General features: G+C 39.2%; 1 protein-coding gene across 3 annotated transcripts in view; it reads left to right on the forward strand.

The window, feature by feature from the left end:
- The window catches only part of SCN10A (sodium voltage-gated channel alpha subunit 10), a 99,599-nt gene that overhangs the window by 53,004 nt on the left and 30,075 nt on the right, over positions 1–16,520 (forward strand). For all 3 annotated transcript variants that reach the window (XM_059387943.1, XM_059387942.1, XM_059387944.1), the window contains 2 exons: positions 3,552–3,790; positions 5,971–6,144. In XM_059387943.1, the coding sequence (XP_059243926.1) occupies positions 3,552–3,790; positions 5,971–6,144 (413 nt within the window). The remainder of the gene's footprint in view (positions 1–3,551; positions 3,791–5,970; positions 6,145–16,520) is intronic.

The following is a 16,520-nucleotide window of genomic DNA, read 5'->3' on the forward strand; positions in this document are numbered from 1 at the left end:
TGATTTCTGATATAAGCATCTTTTCATGTATCTGTTGGCCATTTGTACATCTTCTTTGGAAAAGAAAATGTCTACTTAGTTCCTCTGCCCACTTAAAATCAAATTATTTGGGGGATTTTTTGTTACTGATATGTAGGAGCTATTTATATATTTTGAATATTAACTCCTTATCAGATGAATGGCTTGCAATTTTCTCTCATTCCATAAGTTGCCTTTTCCTTTTGTTGATGGTTTCCTTCGCAGAAGCTTTTTAGTTGATGTCATCTTGTGTCTTTACTTTTGCTTTAGTGGACTTTGCTTTTGGTATCAAATCCACAAAATCATTGCCAAGAATTTGCATTTCTATTTCTCAGTCTCCTGGATGCTTTCATTGATTCCTGGAAGTGGAAAGAGTAACACTTTCTTTGCTCCATTATTTAAATAAAATCTGTTTATCAAATTTTTATTTAGAACATTTTTTGTTTGAATGGGCAATATGTTATACAAGATTTAAAACACACTAAAGGGCATATTTTAAAAAAGAGAATTATTTCTGTCTACCTACCTCTCCTTTCCAGAAAAAATGTCCAAACCTGTTGTCTTGTGTTTCCTCCCAAAAATATTTTGTTATGCTCAATTAAAAATATATAGTCTTTCTTCTCCCTTGAAAATGGTAGCATATCACATATGCTATTCTGTGTCATAATTTTTTTAATGAATATATCCTGAAAATCATTCCAGGTAAGTACTCTTACATTTTCCAATAACTGTTAGTATTACGTTATATAGAAGTGCCATAATTTAATTAGCCATTCCCTTCTTGATGGGAAGTAAATTCTATGGTCACTACAACACCTTCTACATGCACTATAGGTTCAATGCTTCAAAGTGAAATTGCTCTGTCATGGGGGTAAGCATTTTTAGTTTTGAACAAGGGATGCTCTGTATAACTATATCAACTGGCACCCACCCGAGCAATGGATGATACTGTCTTTCAACCCACATCCTCCAAAACATAATTATCAAACTGTCTTATCTTAGCAAATCTGATCCGTGAAATAATATTTTAGTATAGCTTTATTTTGCATTTCTTTCATTTTGAGTATTATTGGACATCTTTTCAAATATTTATAAACCATTTGAATTTTCCTTTTAGAAACTAATCATTTTTCTATTGGTTTGGTCTTTTTCTCATTGATTTTTAAAAGTTCGTACATGTTAATGAAATGAGCATTTTGTCTATGATATGACGCAGTTTTTTTTTACTTTACTTTTTACTTTACTTTTTCTCAGTTTTTTTTTTTTACTTTATTTGACAGAATGTTTGGAAGATTTTAAAGGCTTACAAAGATTATAAATCATTACAACAATGTGGTAGTGAAAATAGTTTGATCTATGGAACAGAAATGGACACTTGCATATGAAAGTATATGGGCATAGATGGAAATAATTTATGACAAAAATGAAATTTCAAATCCTTTGGAAAATTAGATATTATATAATAAACAGCATTTTTATAAATAACCAGAGGTTGGAAAAAATAAACTGGATTAATATCTTAATCCTTACTGAAAATAAACCCCAAATGCACTAAAATTTTAAGGGAAAGGTAAAGCTACAAGAGAACTAGGAGAAAATGTGAATAGGTGTTTTTTAAATCTTATGATGAGAATGGCTTATAATGCAAGGCATGAAAACAAGTTAACATAAAGAACAACACGGATAAATTTGACTACACATAATTTTTTATTTATGTATAGGAAAATGAAACTTAGCAAAATTTGGGAGCATATATTACTTCTATAAGTTCCTTTCTTTTGAAAAATATATATAGCAAAAAAATTCAAATACTACAGATGCATATACAAAGAAAACTATGTCTGTCTCATACTAAAGAGACTTGATGCTCCCCAGTGTCCCAGTGCACTCTCAGTTTCTCATGTATCCTTCTTGCTACATTCCATGCATTCACACACACACACACACACACACACTCACACAGGTCACATATATATGAAGTTGTGTTTTTTTTTTTTAACATTTCTGTAGGTAAATCAAACTCACTGTTTTTCAAAATGGATTTTATCAGTTGTTTCTAGTAGTAATAGTAGTAGTAATATAATCAATGGACAGAATCTTTCCTTGCCACGTGGGCTGGCATATCTGCAGAGTGTGTATCTTACAGGAGCATTTATAGATAGAACTCTATAGTTGCCCTCTGTTGAAGTGGCCCAGTTGCACATCCACATGGAGCTTTAATGGAAGCAGCTAGAGATGAGCCTGTTGCTTAAGGAAAAGATCAGAAACTCAACATATAATCTGGTGGCAGATAACATAGCGATGGTTTTTTTAAGACCATGGGGCTCAGGGAGATTACCTAGAGAGGGGAAAAAAGAAATATCAAGGAGAGAATGCTTGAGATCTCCAACATTCAGAGGCAGGAAAGGGAGAGACAGGAACTGAAGTTGAGAAGAAGTCACTGACAAGGGAGAAAAACCAAGAGGTTATGATGTCCTGGAAGGGATTTCGAGGAGAACATTACAAATTCTGTCAAATGCTGTGAGAGCAGAGTAAGGGGATAACTAGAAATTGATTATTTGAATGTGGAAGAGGTAAAAAGCCTGATTCCAGGGGTCAGGGAGGAAACAGAAGTGAGATATTAGAGAAAGTTAAATGTAGAAAACTCTTACAAGGAATTTTGTTGCTAAGGGGACAGTAGATGAAGAATTACAAAGGTCCCAGGGTTATCTTTTGAAAAGTGGAGATACACTTAAAGCATGTTCACGTGCTGATAAGAATAGTCTGGAGGGCAGAGAAAGGGGATGACACAGGCCTTGAGCAGGTACACAAATAGGAGTAGAGTGAGCTCGTGTGCTGAATAAGGTACAGAACATGGTGATAAACTTGTAGATTCCTTGGAAACTCAGTGAAAAGAAGAAGGGGAAGTTCTTTTGTGAGTGATTTTATATTCTGAGGGAAATCAAAAGATGCTGGTCAACAACGAGAAAGTAGATAGGGGAAGGTTGGAGGATAGTGGGGAAGTGAGAAATGTTAGCCTGGAAGACTGAGGGAGTAGACTGAAATGGAGAAACATGGCAGGATTTCTGGACTGTGACAAACTGGGACTCATAACTTGCTAGTGGGACCAGTCAGCATGGTTGTATAGTTTTTCTAACCAGGTTTACCTGGTTGGTATAGATGCAGAAGAATCTGCATGTTCAGGGAAAGAGAGGAGTGGAGAAGGGCAAGAGAACTAAGGGTGTCTGCAAGGGGGTTTATAGATGGCTGGACATGAAATCTAAGCCAGGTAAATGGAGAACTAAGAACATGACTTGGGGGTTGGGCAATTAAAAAGTGTAGGGTCCATGCTTTGGGGGACTGAATGGGGACAGAGATTGGACTGCACTTCCTGGAATGAAGGAGTTCAGAAAATAGGCAAAGGTCATGAGCAGGGTTTTGGGGCAGAAACTGCCAGTGGTATTAGTATTGACAAGGTTTAGGGGATGACCAGGGGCTCCCAGCATAAGAGGATACATGCCTGACAGCTGTCATTGACCACACCTGTGATACAGAATTGGAGGAATCCGAACGGAGGTGCCCACCCTGCTTGACCACTTTGGCTCAGAAGTATTTGATCTGGGAGTGCTGCCCCATGTGGGTGAAGCTCAAGACACTTCTCTTTGGGATTGTGACAGACCCTTTTGCAGAGCTCACCATCACCTTGTGCATTGTGGTGAACACAGTCTTCATGGCCATGGAGCACCACGGAATGAGTGCCGCCTTCGAAGCCATGCTCCAGATAGGCAACATTGTGAGTGTGCTGCCAGCCTTTGCCCAGCTGTCGTGGTGGGGGGCTTTGGATGGGGTGGCAGCATGTCTTCATTCAATGGATGTTGATGGAGAGATGGGAGGTGTTGGAGATGTGGTGGCACTGAGAGAGGAAGTCAAGCCTGGAGAGCCAGGCTGAGCTGGTGCAAATTTCTTTCAGATGAACCAGCACAGGGAAACGGACCTGGAAAGTCCTGACCAAAAGGCAGCTAGCTCCCTGTTTATAGAACTTAGGTCAGGCGCTTGAATTCTCTGGATCACAGCTGCATCTCCATTGGAGTTAGGATAAATGTCACTTTCACATCTAAAGACAGCCTATGGACTTGCAAAGTTTCCTCCTAGTTCTATTGCTTTTATGACTGCAAAACACAATGGTGGTGGATTTTTCAGTGGCATCATTTAAGGGCAGACAGAGTGGGGGAGGAGCGAGGAAGGCAATGGGAGGGAGGGAACATAGAAATGTGGTTGCTGTTGTAACCAAAGCACTAGGGAGTCAGAACTTTCCTTTTGTATCTGGTTTGGACAGGATGTTACTTTGAGTTGTCCTTCATTATTTCTTTTTAGTATTATTTGCTTTTAACAAGATAAAATCCATACTGGACTTCACTACACAGTAAGCAGAAGGTAACAAGCTCAGGATCCTGCCTCCATGTTTACTGCAATGTCTACCCCACTAGAGGTAGCCTATTTGGTCTGCCAGGATCATCCCGCTCCTCCAACTCCTCGTGGGCTGCAGACTTAAGTAGAAAGGAAGTCTCTGGAAAATGTGACTACTCTTCCTTAGAAAGCTCTCCTTCTCCCAGAATCCAGTGATGTGAAAAGGATTCCAGCAGGTTCTGGGATGCTATAGAACCATCATAGCTAGCCATTATATTTTGGCAGCACCTGGGTTGAGAGGCCACATTCTACTTTAAAGTTGATATGAAGAGGGGAAGTGGAAAGAGAAGGAAAATCCTATTTCCGAGAAGTCAGCACAAACCACAGAAGGTCTTTCAGAAGAGACCTCAGAGCCCACACTCTCATTTTGCAGCTGGAGAACTGTAACAAGAAATGAAAAAGGTCTTCACCATTGGGACAGAGCATTGTGACATGTTTTAAAAAGAAAGCAAGAAAGGCAGGCAGAGTTTGGTGCTTTGTCAGTGTTATCTCTACAACACAACAATGCTGTGAGGCTATCACCACCCTCACAGCCCCAAAGAAGGTACTGAGACTAAGAGAGATTGAGTATCTTGCCCAAGATGGCACAGCCCATGAGGATGGAGCCCATTGACCCAGTCCCAGTAGGACACAGGACCTCAGCCCACCCCACCACGCCTCACTTGTCTGCAAAATGCACTCAGTTCATGCGCTTTGAATTAGAGAGTTGCAGTCCGTGGTATCAGGCGGATCACTTAAACTCCCAGCCTTTCCTTCTGTGTAAAGGCAATGCAACCACCTCTTTCCCAGGCCAGTGATAGACATTGCTAAGAGCAAATGAGAGAATAGCACCCGATCCTTCTTCCCTACTTATCTCCCTTTCCTACTGCTTTTCCCACGACCTGAGCCTGGGCTTGACCTTTCTCAGTGTCAGAACCCTGCCCTTTTTACAACTAAAGATACCCGGAGCTGAAAGACTTTTAGAACTTATTATTATTGCTCTAGTTTAACGGCTATTATTTATTAATGAGGTAATATTGGCCAGGACCTTTGCTGAGAATTGTGTATGCATTTTCTCATTTTATGCCCACTATACAGATGAGGAAATTGACTCTGTCTGCTTTCACAAGCTGGGACATGGCTAAGTTGGATTTTTCTCTGGGTCTGTGTTGCCCCACAATCCCAGATTTTAACTAACTGAACCAGATTGACTTCTCATTTAGATAATTATGTAATAATTATTATCCTAACGATCTTCCTCCTCTACCACCATTCACATGAAAACACTAAAGCCTGGGTTCTAATGCATAGCTCCTGAACACTGGTCCAGAGTCTCTCTGTGCTGTCACATTGAGTGTTTCCATCCGCAGTCATTCAAGAGCCCACAGAGTATTAGGAACCTAAGTGAAAACAAAGTCAAGTAATTTGTTATTTTATTTTAAACTAGACATTTCCCTGTTGCCCTACTTGTGATTGTCCCCTAACTCCACAGACTCTACTGAGATGGATTCTTCTTTCCAACCACAGGTCTTTACTGTGTTTTTTACTGCTGAAATGGTCTTCAAAATCATTGCCTTTGACCCCTACTACTACTTCCAGAAGAGGTGGAACATCTTTGACTGCATCATTGTCACTGTGAGCCTGATAGAGTTGGGTGCGGCCAAGAAGGGGAGCCTGTCAGTGCTGCGGACCTTCCGCTTGGTAATGTTCTCTCTTGGCGACTTGGGGAGACTCCCTCCACATTCATGGAGCCACACCTCTGGGAACAGATGCTGTCATTCGGGGACCTCAGCAGCCAGCAATCTCTTTCTCTCCTGTCCCTGTGTGGAGGAGGCAGGGCATGGTTCCAGGAAGCTGAAGACTCGGTCCTTTTTATTTACTCAAAAGTGGGGTATGACTTCTCAACTCTGGGCCTGGTCCCCCTCAACTGTACCCTCTTGCTCTCTTATCAAATAACAATAACAGTGATAATCATAGCAGCTACTGTTTCTTGAGCACTGATAATGTGTCAGGCACAGAGCTAACCCCTTGACATACCATGGCATGTTAGGATGGGCTAATTACATCCTCAGTATTCTCTTAGAGCCAACCAGGTCCAGTGTCCATCTTTGGAGAGAGAGAGGACAGAGTGAAAGAGAGAATGTCCAGCAATCTCACAACATCCACTTCTAGGCCAGAAGGTCTGCTTGGGGCCAGCCACCAAAGCAGCACTGAGCTCCCCGGCTTGGTTTATCTGCACTGGGATGGCAAACTCAAAGGCCTGCAGGAATCAAGCAGATGATGATATAAAGATGGCCAAGCAAGAGATCTTGGCACTGAATAGTTGTCCCACATACACAGGTAGGCAGACCCAACACAATGCTTGACTCCAGGGAGGGGCATTTACATAGGAGTCACGGAGATTTATGCCAAGGAAGTGTCCCTATCCATTATTGTCCTAGTCTACAGCTTTTCATAAGAAACAAGAAATCGATACTTTAATGTGGGCTACTAATCCAGTTTTTTAAAAGGCACTCTAAAAGTCAAATGAAGCATATCCTGGGACACATTTGTGTCATATACCACCAGTTGGTGACATCTGTCTGAAATGACGTCTTTCATTGTCCTATGGAAAGAAGGGCATAGTGGGCCTACAGAGCCCTGTACTCATAATGTGGAAACTTGAGAAGTTAGGAATTAAAACAATTTTTTTAGTGATTTAGAAGGACAGATTTTTTAGAAAAATGGATTTTTAGAAGACAGATTTCTCTAAGTACCTAGAAAATGATGTCAAGAGGCAGGTACCCATTAATGGTCCATGTCAGATCCCCCATGCACAAACATTGAGGGAGCAAGAGTCCATACTCCCTATGCCCTTGGAGGGCCTGAAGTTAGTTTTCTACTACAATATGAACACTTTTGGCACACTTGGGGAAATACAAGCTTGGTGTTTTCAAATCTACGTGCTTATTTTGCTGACTCCATGAAGCCTATATTCTCAAACAACTACAAATAGGCAGGTTTATTCCATAGCCTTGGCCTACAGAATTCTCCAGGGACTTGCCTCTCTGGTCCCACCTTCCTGATCCTGACACGCTGCTCATCTCACCATTCCCTAACCACGGCTACCACCCCCATGCTTTTCTGGGAGCCATTAGTCCTCCTCCTCCACCACCTTCCCATTCCTCATTAAGTGATTGATAACATGGTCTATCAATATTATGATACACTTTAAAGAAACTCAACCACCTTTTGGCTCTAGCCCTTCACATTTTTGTATTTGGCAAAACCCTATCAAATATTGAAGCTGAAACCCAATATTCCCTCTGTTGCGCCTAACCCTGAGCTGTGGACATTACCATAGAAAATTCACACAACCCATATCATCAGTTTCATCATTTTTATTAATAGACTTTATTTCTTAGAACAGTTTCAGATTGTTCATAAAAATTGAACAGACAGCACACAGAGTTCCCATATACCTCCCTTGGCCAACCACAGACACACAGTTTATCCTAGTATTATCATCTTTTGTTGCTTACAAGTAAGTCTTCAGTGGTCTCCCATTGCTCTGAGGACAAAATCCAGAGTCCTTTTGATGGTCTCCAAGGTTGGCAAAATCAAGACTTGCTTACCTCTGCAAACAATCTCCTTTTGCCCACTTCACTCCAGCCAAAGAGACTTCCTCTCCCTCTCCTCACACTTAACAGAACTATTCCTGCCTCCGGTCCTTTGCACATTCACTCCCTCAGCCCAGGATGATTTCCCCTGTCTTTACTTAGATCATTCATTCTCATTTCTCCTGGCTCAACCCACACATCACATCCTCAGAGAGGTTCTTCCTGACCACATTATTTTAGGTTGGATTCTCCCAGCAAATTAATCTGTTTTACACAGTTTGCAATCATCTGTGAGACAAAAACCAGGGTTTCCTTGTCTACTATTCTATCACAATGTCCATCACATAGTAGGAACTCAGTAAACACTTGTTGATTGAAAGAAAGGAGGAAAATAAGGACAGAAGGAAGAAATGAAAATGCTGTGTCTTCCTTTTTGCTTTTTGCTCCCTTCAAAGTAGCATTGCCTCCCTTCCCATCACTGATATCCTGGCTCCATGCATCCACTGGTCTATCCTTTTAGCAATACCACATGTCTTAAGTCCTGCAGTTGCCTTGAGCATGTCTGTGTCTATAAGGCAAGTCACCCACCCCGTCTTATTTCTTCAAGAATATCTTAGCCCCTGCACCTCTGTATTCATTTTAGAATCAACTTGCCAAATTACATCCCCACATACACACAAAACTGTTGTTCCTTTCTATTGGGACTGTAATAATTTATACATCAATTTAGGAAGAAATGCAACCTTTACATTATGTAGTCTTCAGACCTATGAAAACAGCACACTTTCCATTTTTTTCAACCTTTCAATAGTTGTATAATCTCTCCCTAGAGTTTTATAATTTTTTTCCATTAGGAATTTTCTCCATCTTTTGTTAGATTTATTCCTAGATATTCTCTAGTTCATTATGCTATTATAAATGAAATCTCTTTTTAAATGTCTTTTTCTGAGTGTTTTTTATTAACATTTTGCTACATAGTACTTTTGTATCCAGAAATTTCTCATTAATTCCGATTTATCTATACAGTCTTTCAAATTTTTTAACACAATCATATCATATGCAAATAATGAGTTTTGTTTCTTTTTTTCTAGTGCTTATACCATTTGGTTCTTTTTTTTTTCTTTTTTTTCTTTTAATTTTTTATTTCTTTTCAGCATAACAGTATTCATTGTTTTTGCACCACACCCAGTGTTCCATGCAATTTGTGCCCTCCCTAATACCCGCCACCTGGTTCCCCCAACCTCCCACTCCCCGCCCCTTCAAAACTCTCAGATTGTTTTTCAGAGTCCATAGTCTCTCATGGTTCTCCTCCCCTTCCAATTTCCCTCAACTCCCTTCTCCTCTCCATCTCCCCTTGTCCTCCATGCTATTTGTTATGCTCCACAAATAAGTGAAACCATATGATAATTGACTCTCTCTGCTTGACTTATTTCACTCAGCAGAATCTCTTCCAGTCCTGTCCATGTTGCTACAAAAGTTGGGTATTCATCCTTTCTGATGGAGGCATAATACTCCATAGTGTATATGGACCACATCTTCCTTATCCATTCGTCTGTCGAAGGGCATCTTGGTTCTTTCCACAGTTTGGCGACCGTGGCCATTGCTGCTATAAACATTGGGTACAGATGGCCCTTCTTTTCACTACATCTGTATCTTTGGGGTAAATACCCAGTAGTGCAATTGCAGGGTCATAGGGAAGCTCTATTTTTAATTTCTTGAGGAATCTCCACACTGTTCTCCAAAGTGGCTGCACCAACTTGCATTCCCACCAACAATGTAAGAGGGTTCCCTTTCTCCACATCCTCTCCATTTGGTTCTTTTAACTACACTATTGTGATGATTAAGATGACCCGTATACTGTTGAAAGAAAGTGTTAATAGCAGACATCCTTGCTGTTTTCCTGATCTCAAAGAGATTGCTTTCAATATTTCACCAAGTATAATGTTTATTTTTTTTTAAAGATAAAGAACAAAACTTTTATGGGTTTAGGAAGTTCTCTTTTAAGTATATTTATCAGGAATGGATATTTAATTTTATCAGACAACTGTCCTCCATGTATTAAGATAATCAAATGATTTTTGTCCTTTAATGCATTGAAGTGGTGCATTATATTAATTGATTTTCTGCTGTAAAATTAACATTGTTTTCCTTGGATGAACGTAACTTGATTATGATACATTTTTCTATACAATGGAAGTTTCAGTTTTCTTATAATTTGCTTAAAATTTTTGCATCCTTATTGATGAGTAATATTTGGTCTATAATTTTCCTTCCTACATTGCACTTGCCAGGTGTTAGCAACTAGCTATCAAGGTTGCACTAATTTCCATAAAAAGAGGTGAGAAAAAGTCCTCTTCCTCTATACCCAGTCTTTGGATAAGATTGAAGTTACTTACTCCTGATAGGGTTGGTAGAATTTACCAATGAGGCCATTTGAGGTCAAAATTTTTCATGACTGACTTAATTTTTTTACTGGCTGTGCGACTACTCAGGTTTTCTGTTTCTCAAATTGGTTTTGGTAAGTTATAGTTTTCTAAAAATTTCCCTTATCTAAATTTTCAAATTTTTTGGCATAAAGTCGTGTGTGCTATGCCATTATATTTTAAGGGTCTATATCACCTGCACTTATGTTACCTTTTTCTTTCCTTAAAAGTGGTGATTTGTGCTTTCTCTCATCTGTTACTATATTAGCCTTGCCAAAGGTCCTCAATTTAATTAGTCTTTTCAAAGAACCAACTTTTAGCTCATTGGTCTCTTCTCCTTCATTGATGTTTTCTATTTCAAGTAATCCTGCATCTTATCTTAATTACATCCTCCGTCCTACATGTTTTACACTTTTCTAACTTCTTAAGATGGAATTTTCAACCTATTTTCCTTTCCAATATATTCAATGAAGACTTCATTTCCTTCAAGAACTGCTTTAATATGTAGAATTTTCCTTATTATTTGGTTTTAAATATTTTCTAATTTCAAATTTGATTTCTTCTTTGACTCAAAGGTTAATAAGAAGCATAGTTCTTAATTTCTAGTTATCTTCATGCCATCAAATTTTAGCTCAATTGTATTACACTTAAGAGAACATACACAGCTTGCTCAATGCTTTGAAATTTATTGTAATTTTCTTTTGGCCCAGCATGTTGAAAATGTTCCTTATTCACTTGAAAAGGTGTCTTCTGCGGTTGTAGGGTACAATACTCTGCATATATCCATCAGGTAGAGAAAGTTCATTGTGCAGTCCAAATATTCTACATCCTTGCTTATTTTTGTCTGCCTGTTCTAGCAATTACTGAGATGGTAGTGTATAAAAATATCTCCCACTATGATTATGGCATGGTCTGTTTCTCCTTATGGTTCTATCTTGAAGCTGGGTTATTAAATGCATACATATTTTAAGTTGTTATATCTTCCCTGTAAAGTGAAACTTTTATCAGTAAGAATTAACCTTCTTTCTTCCTAAAAAATGTTTTTTGCCTAAAAAAAAAAAAAAAACCTCATCTGCCTCATATTAAAATTAAAAGACTCTGTTTTCCTTTGATATAGAATTTGCATGATGTATCTTTACCCATCCTTTTTTCTATGACTTTTGTATACCTTTAGGGTTTTAATATGAGTCTCATAAATAGAATACAGTCAGATTTTGGATTCTTATTTACCTCTGACAATCCAATCTTTGTCTTTTAACCAAAACATTTAGCTCACTTACTTTATCATGCATACTGATATGTTTGGATTTGTGCTTATCATATTTTGGGTTTTCTGTTTGCTTCATCTGTCCTAGTATTTTTGTTCCCTGTCTTCCTCAATTCTTTCTTTAAGATTTTATTTATTTATTTGAGAGAGAGCACATGAGCCGTGGGGGAGGGGGAACAGAAAGATGGGGAGAAGCAGGCTCCCTGCTGGGCTTGGTCCCAGGAGCACAGAATCATGAAATGAACCAAAGGCAGACATTTAACCCACTGAGTCACCCAGGTACCCCCTCTCTTCCTCAATTTTTGATTTATTTTGGACTGTTTAATTTTTCCTGTTCCATTTTCCTCCTTTATTAGTTTGCGAACCTCTCTGTATGTATTTCTTGAGGGGTTACCTTAGGAATTATTTAATTAAAGTCAAAAGTTAGCTAAAACCTCTATTTTCCAAGACCACTTTCACTCCATATACCCCTTCCCGACTTACTACTGTGCTAAGCATTTTAATTTTATCTTGTTTTTAACAAGCTATATGATTCAATCAATCATAAATAATTCCCAACTTACTCATTTTTTTAAATTTTTTCAATTTATTTATTTTCAGAAAACAGTATTGATTATTTTTTCACCACACCCAGTGCTCCATGCAATCCGTGCCCTCTATAATACCCACCACCTGGTACCCCAACTTCCCACACCCCCGCCACTTCAAACCCTTCAGATTGTTTTTCAGAGTCCATAGTCTCTCATGATTCACCTCCCCTTCCAATTTACCCCAACTCCCTTCTCCTCTCTAACTCCCCATGTCCTCCATGCTATTTGTTATGCTCCACAAATAAGTGAAACCATATGATAATTGACTCTCTCTGCTTGACTTATTTCACTCAGCAGAATCTTTTCCAGTCCCGTCCATGTTGCTACAAAAGTTGGGTATTCATCCTTTCTGATGGAGGCATAATACTCCATAGTGTATATGGACCACATCTTCCTTATCCATTCGTCCGTTGAAGGGCATCTTGGTTCTTTCCATAGTTTGGAGACCATGGCCATTGCTGCTATAAACATTGGGATACAGATGGCCCTTCAGTTTACCTGTGTCTTTAAGCACAATTTTTAATGAATGTAAAGAAAGTTGATAATTAATAGTTACTTTTTTTCAGTTCATCGAAGATTTATTTATTCCATAGTGTGAGTAGTTCCTCAGTGATGAGTAGTAAGCTTTGGATTTTAACTGTTGTTCCTTTCTCTCTGGATACTTCACTTTGTCTTTGCTGCTCTGTAATGTCATTAGTATGTGTTTAGCTATGCATTTATTTATTTTTTCATTTATAATGCTTAAGATTCTTTGATTTCTTGAATCTACAGGTTTGTGCTTTTCTTCAGTTCCAGAAAGTTCCAAGACAATATGTGGGCAAATCTAGCCTCCACACCACTCTTTTTCTTCTCTTGGACTTTTATTAGATGTATTAAACTCTCCCACTCTATTCCCTGTGTTTTTATGGCTTTTTGAAATTTTCCATCTATGTCTTTCTGGCTACCTTCTAGATAATTTCTTCTGTATATCTGCAATTCATTAATTCTTTTCTAAACTGTATCTATCTTATGTGAAACTCCTCCATAGATTTTTTTAAGATTTTTATTTATTTGACAGAGAGAGATCACAAGTAGGCAGAGAGGCAGACAGAGAGAGAGACAGTGAGAAGCAGGCTCTCCGCTGAGCAGAGAGCCCAAAGTGGGACTCGAGCCCAGGACCCTGGGATCATGACCTGAGCTGAAGGCAGACACTTATCCCACTGAACCACCAGGTGCCCATCCTCCTAGAGTTTTTAAATGTTGTGTTATATTTTTCATTTCTGGAAGTTCCATGTGGTTATTTTTCAAGACTTATTATTTATAATGTTTTGTTCTATTACCATATCTTCCAGTTTGTGGTTTATTTCTTTAAACATATTATATCTTCTTATACTGTTGTCTCTGGCTAATAATTCTATTACTTAAGGAAATTGAGTGGCAGTTTCCACATACACATCCTGGATCTCTCTCCCTCATGATGCCTCATTATTATGTATTTGTTTGTTTTACTGCAACTCTTTGACACTTTTGGATGGAGGTGCTTTGAGACCTGGGATGCAGACTGGTTTCTTCAGAAAGTATTTGCATTCACTTCTGCAAGGCACTTTGTAGTTTTTCTCTAAATTAAATTCTCAGGTTGAAACAACTTAGTAGTGTGAATTTTAGCCAAAATCCTGTGTGAGCACCACATTGGGGATCTAAATTCTCAGTGTCAGTTTCCCACTTTCTACCTGGACTAGACATTTAATTTTACTGGCATTCCCCTGGGTTTATTTCTGGTTTGTCTTTACATGGAAGTTAGAGCTCTTTGGGATCTAGTCTTAAAAGGGGGAAGAAATTCCTGTTAGACCTTCTATGGTAGACAGAGATAAGTTTCCTGCTCCCCATGCTTCATTAGACCATTAAAACCTATGCTAGATTCACTCGGTTTTGCAAATGTCTTTAGAGAAAAAGCTAACTTCAACAATCTGTTTCTACATCTGAATTCCCATATTTATTTAATTTTTGGCTAAAGAATTTACTTACATTACTGATAGACCATCAACACACTTTAGATTTTATTATCCAGCATTTTTAAAGATTTTATTTATTTATTTGAGAGAGAGAACCAGAGATAGAGCAGGAACAGAGGGGGAGGGGCAAAAAGAAAGAGAGAAGCAGACTCCCTGCTGAGCAGGAAGCCTGATGCAGGACTCCATCCCAGGACCTTGGAATCATCACCCAAACCAAAAGTAGACACTTAACAATTGACTGAGCCACCCAGGCATCCCTATCCAGCATACGAAAGAACTTTTTGATGGAAAGGAAAACCCAAGGGAAATCCAGTGTAGTCTACCATATTACCTTGTCTATTGATATTTGTCATAAGGTCCACTTCATCATCAAGTGGTGACCTCCCCGGTAGAGGACAGACTTACCTTTAGACTTATTTTTCACTCTATTCTAAAAGTAAAGCATCCTAAATAAAGTAAATTGAAAATATAGAGAAAAATTTAACTCTAACATCCAAGATATTTGGATATATTTCCATACAAATATGCCTATGTTATCAACTTGGTATATTTCCTTCTAGTCTTTTCCCCTCTAAATAGATGTTTTTATATTATGAGATTAACTAGAGAAATGGTTAATTAAATGTAAAGCAATATTCAGCAGCATTTAAAAGCAACAATTTATAAATCTTATGTGATATTATAAAGAAATTCTTTTTGAGGGACACGTGAGTGGCTCAGTTAATTGTCTGGCTTCAACTCAGGCCATGATCCCAGGGTCCTGGGATGGAGCTCTGCCTCAGGGTTCCTGCTCAGCAGGGAGTCTGCTTCTTCTTCTCTCCCAAATAAAGAAAGTCTTTAAAAAAAAAAAAAATTATTTTTGATGTATCGCTAAGCTGGGCAAAGTGCAGAGAAAGCATTTGCATGGAGGTAGAGGTGAGATTCTCTGGAATCGTGGACACATGTGGGGCTGCTTTCCTGGACCCCTCACTCTAGACACCAGCAAGAGCCAGCCAGCTCATTCAGGGGCTCTACAGCAGGCACTCTGTAAATGTGTGTTGACTGATAGCTAACACTAGGGCCCCCAAGCTCAGATATCTCTAGAACAGCAAGTAAAGGGCTCTTGTTCTCTTGCCTTCCATAAAGACAATAAAAGAACTCATAGAGGACCACTCGATTCATGCCCCCTAATGACAATTACACATGATTTGCTTGCAGTTTAACAAAAGGTTAATTATGGACTACAAATTCCTACCTAACAGGATTCTAATATTAATTTCTAAACTCCCTACCCCCACCCCAACTAACTAAGGAACCAGTGGAAACTTGGATTAGATTAAGGCAAGAGTCATGTCTGGTCCTTAGCTTATGGCCAGTGAGCATGCCCGTGTGTCCCTCACTGTCTCCAGTCGTGCCCCGCAAGGGCCCTACTCCAGTCTCTGCCTTTGCACTTGTCCAGAGTTTACTGTGAGAGTAGAAATCTGCGGCAATGATGTTGCTAAGGAAACTTGGCATTCTCCCAATACCCTCCACAAAACAGCTCCATCTAGTTTCCAGTGCTCAGTGTTTGTTTGAGCTTATATGCTGCCTCTGTGTTTAGTCTACAAAACTGTTGTTTTAGGCTCTGCTTCCAGTACAAGGAGCATAACTTTCAGGTTGGGTCTAAAGTGAACATAGGCCATTGCACGCCCCTCCCCCATAGGAATGGAACTTCCTGCATAAGAGGATTAAACTTCCCTTGGGCCTTACTGTTGTGTGGCTGCTGAAGTTATTGTTGCACTGTTCTGATTGGCATTGCATCTTAACCCCTACGCCAGAGTCCGATTTTTACTAGGTGCTCCATAAATACCCATGACAGTAGAACCCAGATATTTCTTTCTAACAAATTAAAGAAACACACAAATTTTTTTAAAAGTCTACACATCTATATGCATAGTGTTTATGCTCCCTTGTGGGACTTAGCATGTTCAGGTTTACAATGAAATCTTTTTGGGTCTTTGCCTATTTTTCATAACTAAACCACTAGTTCCATGAGGGCAAGAGCCCATATACCTCTCTCTGTATACCCCACAAGTTCACACAGCACCATGCACCTGCATGGCTAGCATTCAACAACGTGAAACAAACAAACATGCAAATGCTGGGTCCATGAAATCATATACTTGCCATTTCAGAGCTGGTGGTGGTAGCAGATGCTGTCCATGGCCCCAAGATGAGAACTGCCCTAA

Source organism: Mustela nigripes, chromosome 2, assembly GCF_022355385.1.
Source record: "Mustela nigripes isolate SB6536 chromosome 2, MUSNIG.SB6536, whole genome shotgun sequence".
NCBI lineage: Eukaryota > Metazoa > Chordata > Mammalia > Carnivora > Mustelidae > Mustela > Mustela nigripes.